General features: G+C 35.7%; 7 protein-coding genes and 1 pseudogene across 8 annotated transcripts; 7 read left to right on the top strand and 1 right to left on the bottom strand.

Annotated features, from left to right (window-relative positions):
• On the top strand, positions 646-2,864 carry LOC104721932 (derlin-1). Its single transcript, XM_010440009.2, has 7 exons — positions 646-799; positions 1,220-1,355; positions 1,460-1,533; positions 1,620-1,713; positions 1,997-2,125; positions 2,202-2,362; positions 2,447-2,864. Exons 1-7 carry the CDS (start codon positions 783-785, stop codon positions 2,634-2,636), a joined length of 801 nt encoding a protein of 266 aa, XP_010438311.1. The 5' UTR covers positions 646-782; the 3' UTR covers positions 2,637-2,864.
• LOC104721931 (profilin-3-like) lies at positions 3,209-4,400 on the top strand. Its single transcript, XM_010440008.2, has 3 exons — positions 3,209-3,449; positions 3,744-3,881; positions 4,007-4,400. The coding sequence occupies exons 1-3, from the start codon at positions 3,318-3,320 to the stop codon at positions 4,139-4,141; spliced, it is 405 nt and encodes a 134-aa protein (XP_010438310.1). The 5' UTR covers positions 3,209-3,317; the 3' UTR covers positions 4,142-4,400.
• On the top strand, positions 5,616-6,882 carry LOC104721930 (profilin-2). The gene is made up of 3 exons (XM_010440006.2): positions 5,616-5,868; positions 6,206-6,343; positions 6,447-6,882. The coding sequence occupies exons 1-3, from the start codon at positions 5,746-5,748 to the stop codon at positions 6,579-6,581; spliced, it is 396 nt and encodes a 131-aa protein (XP_010438308.1). The 5' UTR covers positions 5,616-5,745; the 3' UTR covers positions 6,582-6,882.
• LOC104721929 (glucan endo-1,3-beta-glucosidase 12) lies at positions 6,999-9,971 on the bottom strand. 2 transcript variants are annotated; one of them, XM_019232231.1, is made up of 6 exons: positions 9,677-9,971; positions 8,598-9,434; positions 7,987-8,508; positions 7,852-7,894; positions 7,609-7,762; positions 6,999-7,143 (listed from the first exon to the last, which is right to left on the bottom strand). In XM_019232231.1, the coding sequence occupies exons 1-6, from the start codon at positions 9,732-9,734 to the stop codon at positions 7,138-7,140; spliced, it is 1,620 nt and encodes a 539-aa protein (XP_019087776.1). In that variant the 5' UTR covers positions 9,735-9,971; the 3' UTR covers positions 6,999-7,137. The 2 variants fall into 2 exon arrangements, with proteins under 2 accessions (XP_019087776.1, XP_010438307.1); XM_010440005.2 differs by lacking the exon at positions 6,999-7,143 and having other exon boundaries at positions 7,405-7,762.
• Positions 11,895-13,011, top strand: LOC104727687 (F-box/kelch-repeat protein At5g39560-like). The gene is made up of 2 exons (XM_010446770.1): positions 11,895-12,656; positions 12,766-13,011. Exons 1-2 carry the CDS (start codon positions 11,895-11,897, stop codon positions 13,009-13,011), a joined length of 1,008 nt encoding a protein of 335 aa, XP_010445072.1.
• On the top strand, positions 14,900-16,270 carry LOC104727686 (F-box/kelch-repeat protein At5g39560-like). The gene is made up of 2 exons (XM_010446769.1): positions 14,900-15,729; positions 15,901-16,270. The coding sequence occupies exons 1-2, from the start codon at positions 14,900-14,902 to the stop codon at positions 16,268-16,270; spliced, it is 1,200 nt and encodes a 399-aa protein (XP_010445071.1).
• Positions 18,321-19,575, top strand: LOC104727685 (annotated as a pseudogene).
• Positions 22,412-23,440, top strand: LOC104727684 (F-box/kelch-repeat protein At4g29370-like). The gene has a single exon (XM_010446766.1). The coding sequence runs from the start codon at positions 22,412-22,414 to the stop codon at positions 23,438-23,440; it is 1,029 nt and encodes a 342-aa protein (XP_010445068.1).

The raw sequence follows: 23,799 nt of genomic DNA, 5'->3' as shown, positions 1-23,799 counted from the left end.
AAACTAAACACATTATTATTATTAATTATCATTATTACTGAAATTAAATAATTAAACTAGGATCTTTAATTGGTTCTCCGACCATACTCACGAAGATCATGCTCACGACATAATGCTTATGTTTCTCCAATTTTGATCTTCCTTGTGATTAGATTCCCTCTTCAGTTCATTGTCTTGTTTCTTGTTAATTTGTTAGGGTTCCTATTCTCTCACATTATTCTTATTTGGTAAATAGAACCAAAAATTATTGGTAGAATGGGAAAATTGTAGAAAGGAAAAAATAAAATAAAATAGATAAAATAAATTATAATTGATAAGTCAAAAAACCTTTAATTGCTTGTCACAAATTCGAGCCCATCTATCAATCTGGGTCCAAGGAAAGCCTTTTTGGCCCAATTCAACATCCAAGAAAAAAAAATATCACATTCACATCTCTCTATAACATTATCTAATTATAATTATGCATTTGGATAATTAGTAACAAATGGTATGGTCGGTCCCGAACATTACCAAAACACGATTACAAATGTAATGTCTGTATACAACACAAAACGAATCAAAATGTGCCACGTTATCAATTTGGTCACTAAAAGACGACGTGGCTTGATATCATTGGATAAATTACGCGAACTGCCTAACAAGCGAATGAATTAAAATCACATGATTTGTTTAGAAGACCTCACCGGAACGTTCTAGCTTCCGTTTATGCGGCGGTCTTAGAAGAAAACCTCAAAACTCAAATCCATACTGAGATAACCTCCGATCTTCGAAATCGAACGAACATGTCTTCTCCTGGCGAGTGAGTCCCCCTCCTCCGTCTCCGTCTCTCTCTCGCTTTGCTTTCTTCTTTTAAATACTTCGCTTCGATTCGATCTTGATCGAGAGATTCTTAGCTTATTGATTAGTGGGTAGTTCTTGCACAGGACCATAATTTACTTTAGCTTCGTATAGTGTCTTATAGCTAAGACTCCGATGGTATCACATATCCGTAGCTTTTTTTATGAAATTGTCAAAAAAAAAAAAAAAAAAAAAAAAAATTGAGTCTTTTCTTTTTCTTGAGACAAAGCTATATGCTTTCTTAGCTAATTCTTGAATCTTGATTACAACTTACAAGTTTATAGAAGGATGGGATATGTAATGTAATTTAAGTTTTACAGTATCTGTCAAATTGTTTCTCATAGTGCTTGTTTTGTTGTTGGTGGGTATATATTGATTTCAGATACTATAACTCACTTCCACCAATTACCAAAGCTTATGGAACGTTGTGCCTTTTCACTACCGTTGCTAATCAGCTCGGTTTAGTTGCTCCGGTGTTCATTGCTTTGATTCCTGAACTTGTTATTAAGCAGTTCCAGGTATAAGAATGTTCTTTTAATGATTTTCCTTACTCACAAAACTGTGTCCATCCCTAACACTTTTTAATTCATTGTGCAATTTTGATTTGTTTTGGTGTTTGCAGATCTGGAGGCTGATAACAAACTTCTTTTTCCTCGGTGGTTTCTCTATCAATTTCGGTATACGTCTTTTGATGATGTGAGTGTTATTGTTTCCCTATATATTGCAGAAAGCTAAATTTCTGCTTTTTATATTGTTACTTACTCTCTGGAATGATTGTGCAGCGCAAGATATGGAGTTCAACTTGAGAAAGGGCCATTTGAAAGACGGACAGCTGACTTTTTGTGGATGATGATCTTTGGATCCTTGACTCTTGTGGTATGTTATTCTCTCCCTGTATCTCTTCTCCCACTCATCATTGTTATTTGTTCTTTAAGAACCCACCACAGTGTAGTATATGTATATGGTATACCACAGAGTAGATAGTAGCAGGTACATGACTGACTTAAGATATCCCAAAGTTATGATAATCAAAAGTTCTTAAAAGAACTTAATCTAAGGTTGAATCAAAGCGAGTTGAGTCAAGCTTTTGGGAGATTGTTATTCATATACTTGTGAATCTGTGTGTGTTAAAACAGCTTACCTTTCTCAAATTTCTCAGGTTTTATCATTAATACCATTTTTCTGGACACCGTTCCTTGGAGTTTCGCTTGTGTTCATGCTTCTATATCTCTGGAGCCGAGAATTTCCAAATGCCAACATCAGCCTATACGGTCTTGTCACTCTCAAGGTATTATTAGCTCATCCAACCCACTCTTTCTTTAGTATATGATGTTTAATGGTGAAAGTTGTAACTACTGTGTCAGGCTTTCTACCTCCCATGGGCAATGCTAGCACTAGATGTTATCTTTGGCTCTCCAATCATGCCAGATCTTCTTGGCATCATAGCCGGACATCTATACTACTTCCTAACAGTCCTCCACCCTCTTGCCACTGGAAAAAACTACCTGAAAACCCCTAAATGGGTGTATCCTTGATTCGAATTCTCGATTATATTCTTCTCTCGCTTATCAGTAGTTGCTTTGCTGTTATCCCTTGACATTCTCAACAGTAACAAAATTGTAGCAAGATGGAGAATTGGAGCTCCAGTAGCAAGTGTTCGACAAGCAGGTGGCGTAGGAGCATCAGGAGCCGGAGCTGGAGGATCAGTAGGAGGTGGAGGAGCTTATTCAAGTGCGCGTGCCCCACCAGAGAGCTCGAACACAGCATTCAGAGGTCGATCATATCGTCTCACCGATTGAAACAGAAATCTTCACCTCGTTTCTTTGTTTTCAGTATCCCAAATCTTTTCTCAAAACAATGCCACTAACAAGTCCCAGGGTAGCTTTTGTTGTTTTTTCGAGCAGTACAGTTTTTGAATATATGACTTTGTAGGAAGAATCTTCGGAGGTTTTAGTACAAACAAACACAATGTTGTATTCAAATGCTTGGTGCCGTTTTTACGCATAATCAATCTCTTTCACAAAACACTTCAACAGAAGAATGCTAAACACTATAATCGTATTATTGTACCACTATGAAATAAATCAGATGAGATTAGTGAGAGGTTTGGTCATAACAAGTTTGAATATTAAAAAAAAAAAAAAAAATTGTTATTGAATCCGAGTAATAATAATTCCTTACCTGAAAAATCCGTTGGTGATCGTTATAAATAGGGGAAAATAAGAAAAGGAAGTAAGTAGACGTGGCAATTAGGGAAATAAATGATTGAGCTATAACGAAGGCGAGACGTAAGCGTCATTAATTGAAATGGATCATTAATTTTGAGATATACGTAAGGCTAAGAATTCGTCTTTGTGATCCAACGGTTTTAAAAACCATTCTTCTTACCTCCCCTCCTATTTATCTGAGGGAAGAAGTCACCACGCTGCACATAATAACGCAGAGAGATCACAACAACAACAAAATTAAGGAGAAGAAAGATGTCGTGGCAAACTTACGTTGATGAGCATTTGATGTGCGATGTGGGTGATGGTCAGGGACATCACCTTACCGCTGCTGCTATCGTTGGTCATGATGGTAGCGTTTGGGCTCAGAGTGCCAACTTCCCTCAGGTTATTCCATTTCAAAATGTTATTGTGTGTACGTACGTACTGTTTCATGTTTTGCCGATCGATAGATTTGAGGGCATTCTTAAAGTTGTGGATCTGATAAAGTCTTGGTATAAAACAATGAACGGATGGGGGATCCATTTTTTTCTTTTGATACCAAATTAATATTGTATGTCTTCGTTATCCTTATTAGTGTATATTCCAGTTTCATAATTTTCCTAAGCTTACTAATAACGTGTATGTTACTAACAAGTAATGAATGTTGTCTCATGGTAACTATGGTTTGGTCTTTGATAGTTCAAGGGACAAGAGTTCAGTGATATAATGAAAGATTTCGATGAACCGGGTCACTTGGCACCCACAGGGTTATTCCTAGCAGGAGCAAAGTACATGGTGATCCAAGGCGAGCCCAATGCTGTAATCCGTGGCAAGAAGGTAGAAAAACTTCACAATCAAATGTGATCATATGTTGCATATATATTTGTATGATTCATAAGGGGCGGGATCATTCTAGCAAATAATACATCGTTATGACTATGTTATTGGTTTCGATTGGGTAGGGAGCGGGAGGAATAACGATAAAGAAAACAGGACAGTCGTGTGTGTTTGGGGTCTACGAAGAGCCAGTGACACCAGGACAGTGCAACATGGTCGTCGAGAGGTTGGGTGATTACCTCCTCGAACAGGGTCTCTAGAATCTTGTCATTGCTTTTACAATGTTTTTCCAACTCTTCTACATTTTTTGATACGGCCATTGTTTCTCTTTTTGAGTGATTTGCATCTTTTTTTTTTCTACTTATTTAATATATAAGTTTGGGTGAATGGACCTTCCTGGTTTCTTCTTCTACCCATAGCAAAATGTTAAGAAAACTTTAGCCTAAAAGGCCCTTTCTCCCATTTTCTTGTTTTGTTTTTGGTTTTTTTTTTTTTTTGACAATTGCAAATTTTGTCTAATACATTACTATTCACGTATTGGCAATCTAGAAAATTGTATGCAGGGTAGTATCATCATTAATCTCACAATATAGAAATCACTCTGAACATTTTACACATGCACTTAACACATGTGTAATCCTAAGAAATAAAAAGAAAAAACTTGAAAAAAGAAGAAGAAAAAAGTGGTATATAACAGGCCGAACTCATTCATCAATCAACTTTAAACTAATAAATCTTTTTAATAGAAAAGTATAAATGATAAATTAAAAATTTGTCGGAAAATCATTCCCGTCCCATCTGTCTTTTATTTTATGGTTCTAACTTCTAACAGCTCATCGAGATATCGAATCTCAACTTTTATTTCCCTTTACTTTATTACAAGAGATGTAATGAATTTTTTTTTGTATATATCGCCTCTCATTTTTCATTTTTGAATCAATACGATGCACAAAATTCTCTTAAGAGTATAAAATTAAGTGATTGTTTCTCTGTTTTCTTCAATAAACAGGGGAAAATAGAAAGGTTTGATAAGCATCTATTATATAGTAGCGTTTTATTGGGTAAATAATTAAGAAACATTTTATTGACAATGACATTAGCAAAGGAGAACATTATAAAGGGTGGACCGAAATAATGGAATATATATATATATATATATATATATATTTTGTGTATGGCACACAATGCAAGAGCATATCCACCCTGTTAAAACAATGATGTTGCCATACTTTGGATTTTTGGGAATTAATAAAATTAAAAACTCTACTGTATTTGTTTTGTTTATGTAAACTCACAATGTGCAAATACCATTTTAACTGGTAAAAACGTGTCAGACTAATTTGATTTAGCACAACTTTTTTAATTTTATCGAACTATAATGTAACATGGCGAGGTTTTACATCCTTTTCTATTTATTTATTTTTTTTTCTTTATAACGAAGTTACAAAAAGAGAGAAGCAGAAAAAAATTGAAACCGAAGTATATTATAATTAACAAAAATCGTTATTTTTATTTATTTATGATTATTTAGTATTTATAAAATTAAATTCAGTTAATAAATTAAATATTGTATTTGTTTTTTTGTCAAATTTCTACATTCGTGTGAACCGGTATTCGATCCCAAATTTCTACATTCGTATTAATGGACTTATCACTTGCGATTGTACTAACGCCACTTCACCTTCTTGGTTTTATTTGTTGACTAGATTTTTTATTTTATTGGATGCTCATTAAATCGTGTTATTTATTAATTTAAGAGCTCAAAGGTTTCTTCAAAGAGTCCACGAACCAAAAGCAAGCAGAAGAAGTAGAGAAAAGAAGAAGAAGGAACAAGCTCATCTCATCTCGCCGGAGAAGAATAAAGATGTCGTGGCAATCATACGTCGATGACCATCTCATGTGCGATGTCGAAGGTAACCACCTCACACACGCCGCCATCTTCGGCCAAGACGGCAGTGTCTGGGCTCAGAGCGCTAGTTTCCCTCAGGTTCGGTTCCGATCCTTCAATTTAGGTCATCGATCTGATTCCATCTTCTCATTTTATTGTGATCTGATCTGAAGAAACTTGGATCTGGTTTTGATTTGCTACCACTGACTTGACTTGTTCTCTTTGAAATTTGAATTATGTATCTTCACTGATCTGATCGAGTTTGATTCTGTGGTTCTCATGGTTAGTCAAATCGGATTTGACCAATTTGTTGGATGATCAGTATTGTATAACTCATATGTAAAGGATCTGGTGTGTTGGTAGTAGTATCATTGGCTCGCTCAATAGGTTGAATCTAATTTTTTTTATTGTGTGGTTCTTGTTTCATCTTCTTTAGTTGAAGCCTGCTGAGATAGAAGGAATCAACAAAGACTTTGAAGAAGCCGGACATCTTGCTCCAACAGGGCTATTTCTTGGCGGTGAGAAGTACATGGTTGTCCAAGGTGAGGCAGGAGCCGTCATCCGAGGCAAAAAGGTAACGTTTGAACTTGATTGAGAAAAATTGAATCAAAAGGATCAGTCTTTTTCCTTTTTTTGTGATCAGCAAGTTTTTTAATGTTGATGCTTACTTCTTGCAGGGACCTGGTGGAGTCACTATCAAGAAGACTACTCAAGCTCTTGTCTTTGGCATCTATGATGAACCCATGACTGGAGGCCAATGCAACTTGGTCGTGGAGAGGCTTGGTGATTACCTTATTGAGTCTGGTCTCTAAGTTCACACCAAAATTGCTTTTAAACCAATATCATCAATTTTAAGGTTCTTCATCACTACAGAAGACACTCTCTTCTGCTGCCATGTATTCTGATTTGATTGTTGTTGTTGTGCATCAAACAAATTTATACTCTTAGAAGAAGAACAAAGAAGCAATCATATTTTTTAATGGTTTTTGAACTTTTGATTCCCTCCCTCCTATGATGGCTTTCATGTTTTCTCTCTTCCTTAGTACTGTATTTCATATTGTGTATCTCTGGTTTTCGATTTGAGTAATGAAATAATTACGGTTTGGCATCAAATTTGAGTTTCTAAAGTCGTCTTGATCATTTGTTTTCGGCCAGCTCATAAAATTTGACCCGGCTCAGGATCTTTTAGTTTGTGATTCGAATTAAATTGCTTTTTGAAAACACACAGATACATCACCAAGATCGACATTTAGGTTAAGCGGTGGAAGAAATCACCAGTTCAACAACAGTTGGGCAAAATTCTAGTTTAGTCTACTCAAAACTTCAGACAAAAGAAGGCAACAAACAGTGCATTCATGTACACACTTGTCACCANTCTGTGATTTGATTGTTGTTGTTGTGCATCAAACAAATTTATACTCTTAGAAGAACAAAAAAGCAATCATATTTGTTATGGTTTTTGAACTTTTGATTCCCTCCCTCCTATGATTGGCTTTGATGTTTCCTCTCTTCCTTGTACTGTATTTCATATTGCGTATCTCTGGTTTTCGATTTGAGTAATGAAATAAGTATCGTTTGGTATAAAATTTGACTTTGTGAAGTGGTCTTTACCCATCTGTTTTCGATCAGCTCATATAATGTGACCCGGTTCAAATTTTTTAGTCTGTGATTCGACTTAATTTGAACCACACAGATACATCACCAATCTCGACATTTCGGTTAAGCGGTGGAAGAAATTACCAGTTCAACAACAGTTGGGCTAAATTCTAGTTTAGTCTACTCAAAACTTCAGACAAAAGAAAGGCAACAGTGCATTCATGTACACACCTGTCACCAAATACTCAAACAAACTACAAAACACGGCAACAAAACAGAGACTGCAACGGAGATCACCATCTGTCTGAATGCTTCATTTGTTGAAGAAGGCGAAGCCAAGGGCGAATCAATGGCAGTTATATTTCCTGTGATATTACCCGCCATTGTTCTGTTAAATCTGCAAAAGTAACAACAACATCAGCAAATAAGATTCGTTTGTGTGGTTGCATAGTCGCAAGATTGAGTAAACCAAGAGAGAACTCTCACCCGGTGGTAGCCGGAGCAATCATGTACAAACAGTTACCATAACCTGCAATTTTGAGAGCTCAAAATGAGACTACTGTGGCGTCACCATTTACTCTATACATAATGTTTTGAAAGTGTATGTATGCAAATACTTACTTGGGTCCTTGTCGACTTCAACGCTGGCTCCATTAAAGCTGCAATCTATGCTGCTTGCTCCACTCTGCTGGTAATAAGTATTGAAGGCATACGATGCGTGTGAGAGAACAGTGTCTGGTTCAAAGCAAGGTTGGTCTGGTTGCACAGCTGAACAATCAACATTCCCAGGACCGCAAGCCCAGTCCAATGCTGTCTGCAGTTCTGTCACTGAAGCCTGTGAAGAAGCAATACACCATTTCTTGGTTCCTCCTCCTCCTACTACTCCTCCTCCTCCTCCAATGATCACTGTCGAGTTACCATTGTCAACTGGACTGGAACTTGGACTTGGACTCGTACCCGTGGTAACATTTGTTGGAGAAACAGGCGTAGTGTTCTCCCCAGTGAAGTCTAACGCGTAAACATTAGTTCCATTTGCATAGAACATTCCCCAGTTCCTCTCAGATTCTATCCCTGGCTTCCGGTTCTCATTAAACAAGGAGAATAAGTACACATCAATCTCTTCCCCAGGCTTTGCAGGAGTACCTAACCAAAGGAAACAAATCAGTTTATAAAAATGTTTCCATCTATCTATGAAACTGAAGGTCACAACTTTGGTTTCATAAATAGGTTACCTGGATCACCAATGACATGGCGGATGAGGTTGGTATTGTAAGCAAGAGCGTTCTCAGGAGTTGCAGCAGTTTCTTTAGGCGAGCCTTTACTCGGCCACCCTGACTCAGTGACCATAACCTTAATGGTCTTAAAGTTCATAGCCGTCAAGGCGAAATAGATAGCGTCAAGCTGAGCATCAAACATGTTGGAGTAAAGCAAACCAGTAGCGGAATCAACAACCTGAGAAGATGACTCGAATAGAGCGTACTCCAACGGAATCTTTTCAGTTGAGTCTCTGTAAGCATAATACGGATACAAGTCGATCATAAAGGGAGACTCGTTCTCAACCAAGAACTCAAGCATTGGTTTCAAGAAAGCTGAGTGTTTCTTGCTGAAAGAAGCAGACGAAGGAGGGAACGAGCGTGACAAGATAGCAAGGGAAAACGAGCTCGAGATCTTGATCTTTTTGTCCAAACCAGACTTCTTAAGAGCGGTGTGAATGTTACGCATAGCAGGCAAGACTAGACCAGTGGCATTGTCTGGTGCTTCGGTTACTTCAAGACCGACTGAAATCGAAGTGATTTTGGTAGCTGGGTAATAAGGAAGGATGTTGTTGCTAAGCCAAGTGTCTACATTGGATTGAAACTGGGCAAATGCAAGTAGGTCAGCGTTAGGGACACCAATCATAAGCTCGATTCCAGTGTTTGCAAAAGCTTTGAGAACATCAATGTTGGCGTCGTAGATTCGAACAAATTTGATGTTGAGATGTTGGATTAGCTCAGATACTCTGTTTGGACTCGGGAGATTATCAGCATTTCTTCCGTAACATATCCCAATCTTACTTGCCATACCAAAATCTGCAACAAAATTTCATAAAAGACACTGAGATTTCTTACAAATCCACAAATCAAATCTGTAAATGGCAGTTCCAAACACCTAAAAGTGGTACAAAGCTAACAGATTCGAGACTTTAAGGACAAGAACTACAATGAAATAGAGATTAACAAAGTAAAGCAACAAACTTTAACATCAAGAAGACAAATCTAAGTAATTAATGCAACACAGAGGAGAGAATCAAAAGGTAAAAAATGGAAGATACCCAAAAAGGCAAGAATGGAGACACAAATCCAGAAGATTAGCTTCACCCTTTTATCCATTTCAATCTCTAAAGGCTGAAGCTTTCAACTTCACTCTCAAGTGTTTTGTTCTACTCAAATAAAACCCAGAAGTGTGTAACGTCTCACACGATTCTCTCAAAAGAAAAGAGTTAGGAAAGAGAGCACCGACTACTTTAAGTGGAGTGACGCAAAGAGAGAGATTTAGAGAGATAGAGAGAGGTCACTGGAAGGTATACGTTGTGTGCTTTCTATATCAGACAAAGAGTTCGGATTCCAGCTCAGAAATATACAATTGGGTTTATAGAAACGTCTCGATTCCGTGAATTAAGCAAAAGCATGTTTTGCTCTCTCTCTCTCTCTGGCCACTGTTGTAGTAGATTTTTACTGCTTCCGAGGGAAAAAGAAAAAACTCTTTTTGATTTTTGAGGAAACGAAAATAAAAATAAAAAGAAAATAATAGTATTTTTTTTTTTTAAATAAATGGGTTCCAGTGCAAAGAGTACTACAGACAGAACACAGTGCTCTGCTTTTTTTTCTTCTTTCTGTTTTGTCTTTATTTAACGGTCCAATCTCCACTCAATGCATTTTTTGTATTTACCAATATAATTTGCAGCAAGTCACTCGGGTGTATTTACTAGTATATTCGAATAGGCATGGGCACTTGGGTGTTCGGATCAGATTCAGGTTCAGGTAATTTGGGTTCAAATTTTTCGGGTTTATTAATATAAGATCCGAACAGGTGTTTTATATAATTTCGGGTCGGGTTCAGATTCGGTTCCTATCAGGTTTGGGTTATTTGGATATTGACTATAAGAAACCTGTAATGTATCCAAAATATATTCGGTTATGAATAGTACCTACTCGAACATATCCAAAGTACCCACAAAAACCTGAAATTTACCCACAAAACCCAAAAACCTGAAATATAACTGTACAAACAGTTGTTTAATCTAACAAATTCAATAAGAAACAGTGAACTAAATCTTAAACAAATGAAACTAAGCATATCATGAAATCTTAAACAAATGAAACTGAACATACCATGTCTTGCAAAACAATTCATATGTGATAGTGTGATATCGTGTATAATTGTTCTTGGGTATAAACAGGTATCTTCGGTTCCTCGAGTTCGGTTCCGATAATACCTGATACATGTGGTTATTTGAAAACGAAAACCTATTGGTTATTTAGACAAAATTTGTTCAGGTCGGGTTCGGGTATTTTCGGATCGGGTTCGGATCGGTTTCTCCGGTTCAGTTTATTTGCCCAGGCCTATATTCGAAGGTGATGCCAAATTTTTTTTAAGATGTAATTAGTTGATTGATACACAAAATGTTATTATGAAAGTATCCAAAATCTATTTTATCGGATGGCTAGTGGCCACCAGGTTAATCATCAGCTGCTCTGATTTAGCCATTAACTACAGCGAATCATCATCTTGTAAATATGGTGGACTTTTCTTGATTCTTTAACATTTGACTTTGAAAAAAAAGTTATTTTTTTTTCTGTTTAAGATAAGTGACAAAAATGAAAACCAAAGTCTTTTTTCAAGTCATCATTATTAATTAACTTTGGTACAACAAAGTAGAAACATGTAAGCAACTAACTTAGTTAACGATGAACATGACGAATATGAGCAAGTATATTCATTAGAAAAATCACCATTAATATGTCTTTATAGATGGATGATGCGCACTAAACAATTTTATGTACAATATTTTTGTTCTCTGTTCTTAACATGGGATAAGTTATCCTAGGTTATATGTAATTCATTAAATTCTTCTCCAATCCACATGTATATCATTCCATTGTTCGGATATATTAATTTTGAAATCTTATATTACTAAAAAAATTACTCATTTTAAACAAATTTTTATTTATTTCTTTATTGGCATTGACCTTTTATTTATAAAATTTGGATTTTTAACCAATGTAATTATATTCAACAAAATAAACAAAAACCACTGCCAAGTGCCAACAAATAGAAATTGGTCCACTACGTACGTACGTACAATGGTTTTTGGGGTATATTTTAGGATTTTTTTTCCTTTTATTTAAGGTTATTTTTAATAATTGATAAAAAAAAAATAGTTTTTGCAATTAAAAAAAGCTTAAGCTCGTTGCTTAATTTTTCCAAACCGTAATTATATAACTTCTTCCCCACCGCTTCCTTCCACTCCAGTTTTCTGCGGATCGATCATGATCCGCAAAGAGGTTCAAGAGATGAAGAAGAATAAGAATAAGAGCCCTCATGATCAGCCACTGACGATTTCTTCACTTCCAGAAGAAATCTTAGAGAACATCCTCGCACGTATCTCTAAATGGAATTACCCTAATCTCTCTCTTGTCTCCAAGAGATTCCTCTCTCTTCTCTCTTCTCCCCAACTCTACACGACTCGATCTAACATCGGAACCACAGAACCATGCCTCTATTTCTGCTTAGAATTGCCTGACCAATCTCCTGAATGTTATACTCTTTGGATGAAACCTGCCAAAACCCTAACGGACGATGATGATGATGATGATGATATTTCTGACGAATTTTCATTGGTTCCGGTACCGTACCCGGCGACGCCATCTTCAGCTGTTCGTATCCTTGATTGTAGGAGTAACACGTGGCGTGATGGCCCCAATATGATGGTGGCTCGGGAGGGTGCGAATGCGGTTTTTGGTGATGGGAATATATATGTAATGGGAGGTTGTGGGAAGGACGAGTCCATGGCTTGGATGGAAGTGTTAGACATAAAGACTCAGACTTGGAGTTCTTTGCCGAGCCATGGAGCCGACGAGTTACGTAGTAGCAGCGAGCAAGGAGTGTTAATAATCAGTATGCTGGAAGGAAAGATTTACGCAGTGGATGATAAGAAGGACTATGCTTATGATCTGAAAAAACGTACATGGGGAGTTGTAGAAACGCACTCGAGCAGCATGTGGATATATGCTTTGTGTGTGATAGAGAATGTAATGTACTGTTATACCGACTCCAATATTTGCATGTAGTATGAGTCAAAGAGTAGAAAGTGGAGAGAGGTTAATTAAGGGTTCGAATTTGGAATTATTACTTGGGCAGGATACATGTTGCTTAGCACAAGGGTATGTGCTTGATTTAGTTAATTATGGTGGGAAACTTTTAGTTGCGTGGATGACGGTTCACATAGACAACGCAAAACAGATAAAGAGAATCAGGTTCGCAAGGATTGCGTTAGAGAAGCACCATGGAGGTGAGGTTTGGGGTAAGATGGAGTGGGCTAATACTCTTCTTACGGTTCCAGCGTCGTTTGAATTCTTGAGTAGTTGTGTAGTGGTCTCGATTTGATGAGTCGAAAAAGATTGTGTTTATTTGAATAACTTATACAAAATCTCTCTCTGGTTGATTACATTTGTTTTTGTGTCAATTAATATATAATACAAAAAATTGTTCAGTTCGCCACAGGCCACACCTTTGGAGACATTTCTTAAAATCAACTCGAGGGAATACAACACTCAAATGAGCTAATTTTCACAAATATTACATACATACAGCGGCCAAAGATTGAACACTTCTTCTTTGGGTGAAAAACTTTCTTTACAGCATTGTGTAGAAGCTATCTCATCCATTAGCTCATAAACTTAGCTTAACAATATCTGAAAGCAGCAAAATAACAAGGTCCATAATCTCACCAGCCAATACCTTCAAACTTTTGGACAGGGAGATTCATAATATAATCTTAGCAAGAGATCATAGAAAGCGTTTCCGCAATCTGTTGCTGCTTTGGTTACCTTGACTTCACTCTTTGTGATTTCCCAATTCTGCTTCCTTGTTTTAATTTCTTTTTGCCAAGGTCTCAGATCCCTAGTTGTTTACTTTTTGTAAAACCAATCTTTTCATTTTCTAATGATATTAACAGTTATAGCAAAAAAAAGAACTTAGCTTAACAATACCGACCATTCGTAAAAAAAAAACGAAAATAACTATACCATATGTCTAAGCTCTCGTTCTCATATTATGTGCAATATATTGGGCACATATCAAACTTATTTCTCAATGGGAGAAGTTATTGCTACATCTCATTTTCAATACCAATTTTTACAAGTTATCGATTATTTTCTTAACCCAATTTATTATTAAAATACAAAATTGAGTGATATATATTGTAGCTAGGTTTGAACTTTCATTATAAATGAAAAAATTAATTATTTACGAGATTAATAATATTTTTTTTTGTTTGCTAATGCAATTATGGTATAATATATAGTTAATCTACCGTAACTTTCAAAATACCAAATATCAGTAGAACCTCCATAAATTAATACTCGCTATAAATTAATAAATTCTTCTGGTCCCGAGTTGGGCCGGTGTAAAAAATAACACATTTCGATAAAATAATAAAATAATAATTTTTTTGGAAATCCTATGTAAAAATATGGTCTAATCAATATCATAAATTAATAATCATATAAACTGATATATATATATCTAAGAAAATCTATTGAAAATATGATTATATTGTTGTTTGCCTATTCTTGAATTTGCATTCTTGTTGGAGCTCATCCCTAATTTTTTCATTGTTGTATTTTCAAATCGCATCCATAAATTGTGAAGAGTCATAGATGCGATAATTGATTCTTTAGTAATTGGTTTTAAAAGTACCTCAATATCTTCTGCGACTTCATCATTACCATGAAGAATAGTAGTAACAATTTTTTCTAAACTCTAAACTTTTAACATTTTTCATTTTTACCTAGATAATCTATTAATCAATTAACATTCATCCTATTACGATAACCAAGATTATAAATTAAGGATTTTTTAAAAAAAATGGGAATAATAACAAAAGTATCTTATTTTGTAATAGAAAATTTTCAATATGAAAATAAGAAAATCTCTTTATAAATTAATATTTTATTAATTTATCGAGAAATTAAAACCTCTATAAATTAATAAAATTTCAAGGTCCCGACCTTATTAATTTATAGAGATTTTAGTGTATTTTGGTTTATTTTTACTAATTTCCTTATATATATGTCTTACTTGGTTTCCGTCCATTACATTGATTTTGAGTTTTATTTTAGAGTATCGTATTATATGTTCAATGCTTAATGGGATCATTTTAATAGTTGATTAATAAAAATTTGATTTTGCAATTATAAGAAAAGTGAAAGCTCGTTTGTTAAACCTAATTTATAACCTTTTCCTCCACTTTCTTCTCCAAATTCCGCCGACCATGAGCACCGAAGAAGTTGAACCACCACATGAAGAGGAGGAGACCGAACCTCAGGCACTGACGTTTTTGTCTCTTCCAGAAGAAATCATAGAGAACATCCTCGCCCGTATCTCTAAATGGAATTACCCTAATCTCTCTCTTGTCTCCAAAAGATTCCTCTCACTTCTATCTTCTCCCCAAATCTACACGACTCGATCTAACATCGGAACCACAGAACCATGCCTCTATTTCTGCTTAAAATTCTCTAAGAACCGATCTCCTGAATGGTACACTCTTTGGATGAAACCTGTCGAAACCCTAACGGACGATGATGATGATGATGATGATGATGATGATGATATCCCTGAAGAATATTCATTGATTCCAGTACCTTGTTATCCCCATCCTCATTGTGCACCGTACGGTTCCACCGTAGCTGTTGGTTCGGAGATCTACTTAATCGGTGCACCCTACAAATCACCACCTACTTCAGCTGTTCGTATCCTTGATTGTAGGACTAACACGTGTCGTGATGGCCCCAATATGATGGTGGCTCGGGAGTGTCCGAATGTGGTTTTTGTGGACGGGAAGCTATATGTATTGGGAGGTTGTGAGAAAGACGAGTCCATGGCGCATTGGATGGAAGTACTTGACATAAACACTCAGACTTGGAGTTCCTTGTCGAGCTATGGAGCCGACGAGTTACGTAGCAGCGATTCGTGGTTTACAATCAACGAGCTCGAAGGAAAGATTTACGCAATGGCTAAGACGAAGGACTATGCGTATGATCCAAAAGAAGGTAAATGGGAAATTGTAGAAACGCACCCGAGCATCATATGGATAGATGACTGGTGTGTCATAGACAATCAATGGCGGACCCAGAAAATATTTTTACCTGGGTCATAGAGAGGATTGAACCCTAGTTTAGGTGTGTCAAAGTCTATTATTTAACATATTTCTATACAAAAAATCTCAATTTCAATATGAATGGGGGTCAATTGAACCCCCTTTCCCCTTAATAGGTACGCCAGTGTAGACAATGTAATGTATTGTTTTACAAACTCCGGTTATTGCATGTGGTACGACTCGAAGAGTAGAAATTGGGAAGAGGTCAAGGGGTCTGATTTGGAATTATTGCGTAAGCACAGTACATTTAGCTTAGCTAGCGGGGGTTTGATTACATTGCTTAATCATGGTGGGAAACTTTTAGTTGTCTGGGTGCCCAGCTTTGAGGAATACAACAGAAAGCGGAAAAGTAGAATTTGGTGCGCAAAAATCGCGTTAGAGATGCGCCATGGAGGTGAGATTTGGGGTAAGATAGAGTGGGCCAATTCTGTGCTTACGGTCTCCAAGTCGTATTGCTTCTTGAGTTGTGTAGCTATATTAATTTGATGATACACAAAGGATGGTACATTTGAACAGCCTTTGTGAAATGTAAGTAGAGTTGCTGTTTTATTTTGCTTTGAAAAGGCTATTCTTTGTTCTTTAACGCAGGACTATATTTTTTAATTTTTAAATATTTAAAATACATATATTATATTTGTTTTATTATTTTGCTGTTGTTTTATTAATTTTTAAATTATATACCTATAACTATTTATTAAAATTTACGGGACGATTTTAATGTTCATATATGATTTTAAATAAAACAGTTAAGTTTTTTTTGTTTTTTAATATAGATGTTACTATGCTATCTAAGTTTTGACCTGCAGTACACCGCTTGATTGTGTTTTTTTATAAAGAATAATATAGAGATATGTGAGAAGTAATAGTTATTTTATGTGTTTAATGTATATAAAAATTAATTGTTTCTATTCTCGATTTTAAGCTAATATTTTGTATATTTATTCAATAAATGTATAAAATATTAAATGAGAACTATTAATTAAGCCGAGATAATTTAGAAAAACTACCAGATTTTTTCTCTAAAAATCTATTAAAATAGGTTTGAAGATTTTATGGGATTAAAAATTTAATGTGTAGATGTTTATGGAAAAATCGAAATGTATAGATGTTGTCCAGCTATTTATGGCAATAAACGTATCAAATTAGGTATATTTAAATAGTTCCATTAATTGAGTTTCTATGAAATTAATGTTATTTTAGGAAAATTGTTAAGGGTTAATGTTGTAAATAAAACATATTAAATAAGCAAAACTTGAAGGGTATAAACCAAAATGTACTTCAAAAATAATAATATAGATGGTCTTTTATGAGAAGGATTTGAGGATCTATAGAACGTTTATATTACGTGAATCATTTATACAACAATATCAAAGTTGGATATTTGTGTGATTTTACATGAAAACGCGCGGATAAACTTATTATAATTATAAGAGATACGATAAACCAATTGAACCAACTCTTTAGACTAAAAATCTGTTAAAATAGAGAGGAAACGGAGCCAGAATTTGAAAGCAGTTCATGGAAAAAGTAGAGGCAACAATTTCTCAGTTTTTGATAGTGTTTGAGAAATTGATTTGATGATTTAGGTCCGAGCAATATAATTTGAAATGAAAAAATCGACCAAAAACCAACATTTTATAAATATAACTTCTTTTATATGTTCTAGCTATGGTGATTGGTGAAAAGCTTTTAGTTATGTGGAATCCCAGTCTCAATGTTATGTTGTCGAGATTTCATTAGAAAGAAGATGCAATGGAAGTGAGGTTTGGAGTAAGGTTGAGTGGGTTGATGCTATGACTACAGTTCCTCACAACTCATATATATTCGAGCATTGTGTAAGTGTTTCGGTTTGATGACTCTTAGTCTCTTGGAGATGTATAGTCTTGCTTTATTTTGCTTTGAAGATGTTGTTTTTTTCTTTCTTTTTTCTTTAATACTACTTTTCATTTTACTATGGTAATTTAAATCACTTAAGCTTAGAGATCTCTTGAGTTGACCATTCAGATCCTCCTATAAGGCTCTTCCAAGTGTAATGATTTTGTCAACCAGATTCAGATCCACCCGCCGAGATCTTTGTGAATGTATATGTACGTAATCACAACAGAGGATGGAGATCAATCACGGAAAAGAAAGGCAAACTTTTCCTCTGATCAATCTTACGGAGGTTGTTTCTTTTGATTTAATTCAATTTCTATAATTTGTTTTTTTACAACAATCTCTTTTTTTCAAACAGACCAAAAGTTTTTAATTCAGTTTCCACCTTTTAATAAATATTTTGACCAAAAGTTTTTTTTTTCTTTAAATAGAAAATCCTTATTTGCTAATTACATATATTCATGAATATTATCTACTACTCATTAAGTAAAATATATTTTCTTCCATTGGAAACGTGTTAATACGTTGGTGTTCTTTTGACAGCATTAACAAGATTGGCTTGCTGAATCTGTTCATCTAAATCATTTCTTCTACATATCTTCTTAATCCATTCTCATGATTTTTTCTCTCCACCGTAGAAGGATGATCCCCGAAGAAGAAGCTGAGCCGCCGCATAAAAAGACGAAGAAGCTTCCACCACCGCTACATCTTGCACCATGTCTGTCGATGCCGTTGTCTTCACTTCCAGACGAACTCATCGTTAACTGCTTGGCACATATCTCTATATCTCAGTACCCTTCACTCTCCCTCGTCTCCAAAACATTTCGTTCTCTCATCTCTTCTGAAGATCTCTACGCTGTGCGATCTCAACTCGGAACCACCGAGATCTGGGGCCTCTATATCTATCTACGGTTTTTCACCGTACCATCCGAGGAGCCAACCCCACGCTGGTTCCGTCTCAGAGCCATCAAACCTAATCGAAACGAAATTTTCTATGGTGGGAGAACTGTGAATCGCTTCGTTCCTTCTTATATTTATCTTCCGCATTCAAACTCAACCCTAACCCTATCCATCGGTTGGAAGATCTATGGTGAATACATGGCCGAGAACTCTGGTCCGTCTTCAGCTATATGGGTATTCGACTCTCGGAGCCGCACGTGGGGACATGTCCCTAACATGAAGATGAAGAGGAAACACGCGTCCTCATGTGTCCTTGATGATAAGATTTATGTAATGGGAGGATGTGACCCTTCTTGTGGGGACATAAACTGGTTCGAGATGTATGACATAAAGACTAGACTTGGAGGACCTTACCGGAGAATCCTGACATTAAGGTGAGACAGGGAGATAATGTAGTTCGAAAGATCGATGTGGTGGAAGGAAAGATTTACGTAAAGACTGAGGCTGGGGTTGAGGATTGGATTTATGATGTGAAGGAAGGTAAGTGGAGTGTTGCTGAGGAGCAGTTGAGCCTACTATGGTCGAAATCTTGGTGTGTGATTGACAATGTGATGTATTGTTACTCTTGCGCTAGATACAAGTGGTATGATTTTGAGGCTAGAGAGTGGAGAGATGTGAAAGGTTTGGAATCATTGAAAAAGCACCGTACTGCTAGTACTGATTTCCGTAATTGTTTGGTTGAATTAGTTAATTGTGGTGGGAAGCTCGTTATTCTTTGGGATAGGTTTCAGCGGCCTGGTCGTAGTCACAACAAGAATATTTGGTGTGCGATGGTTGCGCTCGAAAAAGGCTTTGGAGGTGCGGTTTGGGGGAAGATTGAGTGGGTTAATGTTGTGCTTACGGTCCCCAAGTCATATAACTTCTTGCGTTGTATAGCCCTTTCGGTTTGATGACTCTTAATGATCACTTTTGTAGAGTCATCATTTTCCTTTTAAAAATTTGTACTATGTTTTCTGTCGGTGAATCTAACATCTTAAATGGCTGTTCCAATTTGTATTTTATATTGGTTTGAGAATAATAGATAGAGTGTGCCCATCTCTAAGCATTTTGTTTGTTTGTTTCCGGCTACAATAGTCTCTATGCTGTTTAAATAATGTAGGTGTATAAGTATCTGAGTAGCATTTTGTTTTCACTTTGATCAAGTGAAGAGATTTTCAGAAACTTGGCCTAAAATGTTCTCATCTGCCCTGGTCAGATTTAAAACTAGATTGACATGCAAGATTGTGTTTTTAAGTATGATGCTTGCTTTGACATTTTCATTGTTCTAATCTGTTTTAAATCCTCTGTTTACTGTCTTTGAAATAGTACTAGTTATGAGCTACTTAAGCTAACTCATGCAGTATCACATAATTCAGAATTGGAGATAAATATGTTACTCAAAAACACAATTTAGTTAGCCTGCTGTGTAATTTTGCTCATCATTTTTACAGTTGATCTCTTCCATATCTCAATAAACATATGTTGATTTATTTCTAAATACAGTTCAATCCCGTAGACGTCATAGAAGAAAAAAAGTCATCTCAAAAACAAGATAGTCTCTTATTCTGTCAAGTTCTAAACAGTTATTTCTTTTGGCTAGAAACATTTGCTAAATTGTATGTATGATTAGAATTTTTTTGATACTTGTGTTGTTTACTTGTTTCTATATGTATTAGAGAATGGTTGTTACTAGCTGATCTTTCATATTTTGTTTTTGAACTATTAAAATATATAAAAATAATTAATGAAAATATTTGTCAAAAGCTTATTGAAAATTTAATTTCATCAATAAAGTATTGGTTGACAACATTGAGCTGATCTTTCATATTTTGTTTTTGAACTATTAAAATATATAAAATTAATTAATGAAAATATTTATCAAAATATTATTGAAAAATTAATTTCATAAATTAGCATTAGTTAGTTTAGTAAGTAAACCCTTTATTTGGGTCGATCCAGTTTTTTTTCCAAATTAATAATAGATGCAAATTTCTGAGTTTGAAATAATTGAGTTTTTAGCTTAATCTAGTTAAGTTTTTAGACTTTGAGTTACTTTCTGATACAAAACTCAATTAGTTTGAAAAGTTTTAATTATGTCTTAAATTAGGGAAAAAAAACTTACTACAATGAGAGCCGCAATCTCATGACAAATGTCGTAGTCATGATTTGCTCGGACTTATAGCAGCAACGCAGCTAGATCATTCAGGTCCATGATGTTGTTGAACCGGATTTGTTAGCCAAGTTCATGTATGGTATGCCAAGTTTATGAGAATGACTATAGTGTGTGCATCATTTAATATAGTGTATGTACGGACATTTTTTTTTTATCTCTAAAAAATTATCCTTTTTTTTGGTGTCCACGCCTTGCTCCTCCCATTTCACCAATTCCTCCCAGATTAGCCTCTTCAACAACACCAAGATCGATATGAGCAAAATCTTCAGCATCTAGTTGCAGTCCATGATTATGACAACCTTCTTCATCGAAAATATCATCAATATCATCAGGAAGAGGCAGATTCATGAACCAATTAAAAATATCTTCTTGTAGAGCTATTTAGTTAGCCTGCTGTGTAATTTTGATAATGTGATTTAATTTTGTTCATTATTTGTTCAGTTGATCTCTTACATATCTTAAAAACATATGTTGATTTAATTATTTCTAAATAGAATTCAACTCCGTAGACGTCAAAGATATAAAAAGTCATCTCATAAACAAGATAATCTCTTATTCTGTCAAGTTCTAAACCGTTACTTCTTTTGGATAGGAACATTTGCTAAATTGTATGTATGATTAGAAATTTTTTGATACTAATGATTTGTGTTGTTTGGATATGTACATTAGAGAATGGTTGTTACTAGCTGTTACCGCCTAGCTCAGAAAATATTGTCGACCAATCCCGAACTTTCTAGTATGCTTCTGATTACAAGTTCTTCTAAGCTTAAGCTCTATTTTTATAGTTGTTTTTTTTATATATAAATCATAGACCATGAAAAAAAAAAACCAATTTATGATGATGATTTATAATTTATTTTTTGGAGAAGCTTTGGTTTTGCTAACAATATTCCTTGTGCTACTAAGACAAGGCAAAAAATGTCTTTTACTTGCTAATCTAGCGACGTTTGCTGTTCATTCTAAGCCAGGTAGGCGGTTCGAATCTTAGTGGTCACAAATAGATTTTTTTTCCTAAACATACGAGGGGCAAATTTGTAATTTTATTGAAGGGTCATCTTTCTCCCATAAAACCCTAACCGCCGTTCTTTGCACTTTTTCCAGATTTTATTTCCGATCATTACCAAGTCTAGCGACGCTTCTTAACTACTTCCCCACGCATCCCACTCGGAATCTTACGGTTCCACATCGATTTCAAACCGATTCCGGCGATTCTGGACGATTCCACTCTTGTTTCTGATTCCGGAGCGGGAATCGATACATCTCCGACGATTCCATGCAACGTAGATAGACCACCACCTTCATCTAGCGCTTCTTAGGCGCCTAAATGGGTGAGACGGTGGAGCTTCAAATCTATGTGGGACTGTCGACGTTATTTATTTGTGTTATTAGTCAATGAACTGGAAAGAAAAGAGAGAGAAACGAGGGAGAAGGAAGACAGAGAAAAGAAAAAACAATTAAACCCTTTTTGGTCATTTACCCAATACACTCAACTCTCTGTTACACACTTCATAATTAAATAGTAAAGTGACTACTAATCTAATTAAGTTCTAAAAACGTATCATTTTGCCAAATAACTCTTTTATATAACCGTAATCATCATCATTTGGATCCACGGCTACGACCTACAATATCTGCCAACGATGATGATCTCCGGAGCCGGAGGCGAAGTTAAACCATCGCATAAAAAGAAGACTCCTCCGCAATGTGATGAGTCGTCATCGTTTTCGTCACTTCCATACGAACTCATTGTAGAGTTCTTCGCACGTATCTCTAAATCGCATTACCCTTCACTCTCACTCGTCTCCAAAACCTTTCATTCTCTCCTCTCTTCACCGGAACTCTACGCCGGCCGATCTAAAACCAACGATATCTGTCTCTACATTTGCTTACGCTTAACTAAACGTCCATGTCCTCGCTGGTTTAGTATTTGGATTAAACCTAACCGGACGCCAACCAAGTCAAGTGGAAATTTCATGGTTCCGATTTCATCTAGTTCTGATTCTCTTCCGGCATCAAAGTCCACCGTAGCGATGGGTTCGGACATCTATGCAATCGGTGGAACTGTCGCGCCCTCTTCTACGGTTAGAATATTTGATTGCTGGAGGCACACGTGGCGTGACGCACCTAACATGACGGTTGCTCGGAGTAACGCGATGGCATATGTACTCGGTGACAAAATATACGTAATGGGAGGATGTCACGGATCAGACAAGTCCACAGATTGGTCAGAGGTATTCGACACAAAGACACAAACTTGGCGACTAATACCGAATCATGACGCTGAGGCAAAAGAAGGTACGTGGAATATTATGGATATGAGGAGAATTGTTTGGTGTCAATGGTGGTGGGTGATAGACAATGTAATGTACTGTCGATCTGGCTCGGGGTATTTCATGTGGTATGACTCAGTTGGTGAAAAATGGAGATATGTTCAAGGTTTGGAAAAACTGATGAAGTACAATTATAGTAGATCACACCGTCGGATAGAAATAGTTAACTGTGGTGGGAAAATCGCATTTATGTGGGAAATGGGTGTGCTATCGAGACGCTGTCCTAACAAGAAAATTGTGTGCGGGATGGTTGCGTTTGAAAGACTTCAAAATGAGATTTGTGGGAAGATTAAGTGGTTGCATGGTGTTTATAGGCTCCCCAACTCATCAATACAATAAAACTAGAATGTGTTGCTCTCCTTTTCTTTTCTGACACATCAACCTCAATTTTGGTGTTTACACATCAATTAAAACAGTTAACCAATCAAAATATAAGGATTAATACACTCCCAACTCATATATATAAGGTTTTGTGTTGTCTAGCTGTTTCAGTTTGATTGGTCATACAACTAAATAACATGTGATTCTCTTGATCATACTATTTTATTTGTATATTTGATCAAACTTTTGAAAGTAGAAAATTAGATTTAATTTGATTTTTTTTTTCTCTTTCTCCATTCAAGAGGGATTGGATATTCCAATATTTATTAAAACTTTGGAAAATTAAATCTCATGCTAGTCAAATTGGTTATAGATGT

The sequence above is a fragment of the Camelina sativa genome, chromosome 11 (genome assembly GCF_000633955.1).
Source record: "Camelina sativa cultivar DH55 chromosome 11, Cs, whole genome shotgun sequence".
Classification (NCBI taxonomy): domain Eukaryota; kingdom Viridiplantae; phylum Streptophyta; class Magnoliopsida; order Brassicales; family Brassicaceae; genus Camelina; species Camelina sativa.
The sequence above is the reverse complement of the archived record's forward strand: the minus strand, read 5'-3'. Positions and strand labels throughout refer to the sequence as shown.

Excerpts from the sequence above, each read along its gene's own strand:
- LOC104727684 (XM_010446766.1), top strand. The coding sequence starts at position 22,412 with ATGATGATCTCCGGAGCCGGAGGCGAAGTTAAACCATCGCATAAAAAG.
- LOC104727686 (XM_010446769.1), top strand. The coding sequence starts at position 14,900 with ATGAGCACCGAAGAAGTTGAACCACCACATGAAGAGGAGGAGACCGAA. Across the intron at positions 15,730-15,900 it reads ATCATATGGATAGATGACTG|GTACGCCAGTGTAGACAATG; the intron begins GTGTGTCATAGA and ends TCCCCTTAATAG.
- LOC104721929 (XM_010440005.2), bottom strand. The coding sequence starts at position 9,734 with ATGGATAAAAGGGTGAAGCTAATCTTCTGGATTTGTGTCTCCATTCTT. Across the intron at positions 9,435-9,676 it reads CTCCATTCTTGCCTTTTTGG|ATTTTGGTATGGCAAGTAAG; the intron begins GTATCTTCCATT and ends ATTTTGTTGCAG. Across the intron at positions 8,509-8,597 it reads CCATGTCATTGGTGATCCAG|GTACTCCTGCAAAGCCTGGG; the intron begins GTAACCTATTTA and ends TCCTTTGGTTAG.
- LOC104721930 (XM_010440006.2), top strand. The coding sequence starts at position 5,746 with ATGTCGTGGCAATCATACGTCGATGACCATCTCATGTGCGATGTCGAA. Across the intron at positions 5,869-6,205 it reads AGAGCGCTAGTTTCCCTCAG|TTGAAGCCTGCTGAGATAGA; the intron begins GTTCGGTTCCGA and ends CATCTTCTTTAG. Across the intron at positions 6,344-6,446 it reads CCGTCATCCGAGGCAAAAAG|GGACCTGGTGGAGTCACTAT; the intron begins GTAACGTTTGAA and ends TACTTCTTGCAG.
- LOC104727687 (XM_010446770.1), top strand. The coding sequence starts at position 11,895 with ATGATCCGCAAAGAGGTTCAAGAGATGAAGAAGAATAAGAATAAGAGC. Across the intron at positions 12,657-12,765 it reads CTTTGTGTGTGATAGAGAAT|GATACATGTTGCTTAGCACA; the intron begins GTAATGTACTGT and ends TTACTTGGGCAG.
- LOC104721931 (XM_010440008.2), top strand. The coding sequence starts at position 3,318 with ATGTCGTGGCAAACTTACGTTGATGAGCATTTGATGTGCGATGTGGGT. Across the intron at positions 3,450-3,743 it reads AGAGTGCCAACTTCCCTCAG|TTCAAGGGACAAGAGTTCAG; the intron begins GTTATTCCATTT and ends GGTCTTTGATAG. Across the intron at positions 3,882-4,006 it reads CTGTAATCCGTGGCAAGAAG|GGAGCGGGAGGAATAACGAT; the intron begins GTAGAAAAACTT and ends TCGATTGGGTAG.
- LOC104721932 (XM_010440009.2), top strand. Across the intron at positions 1,714-1,996 it reads TTGGATCCTTGACTCTTGTG|GTTTTATCATTAATACCATT; the intron begins GTATGTTATTCT and ends CAAATTTCTCAG. Across the intron at positions 2,126-2,201 it reads ACGGTCTTGTCACTCTCAAG|GCTTTCTACCTCCCATGGGC; the intron begins GTATTATTAGCT and ends CTACTGTGTCAG.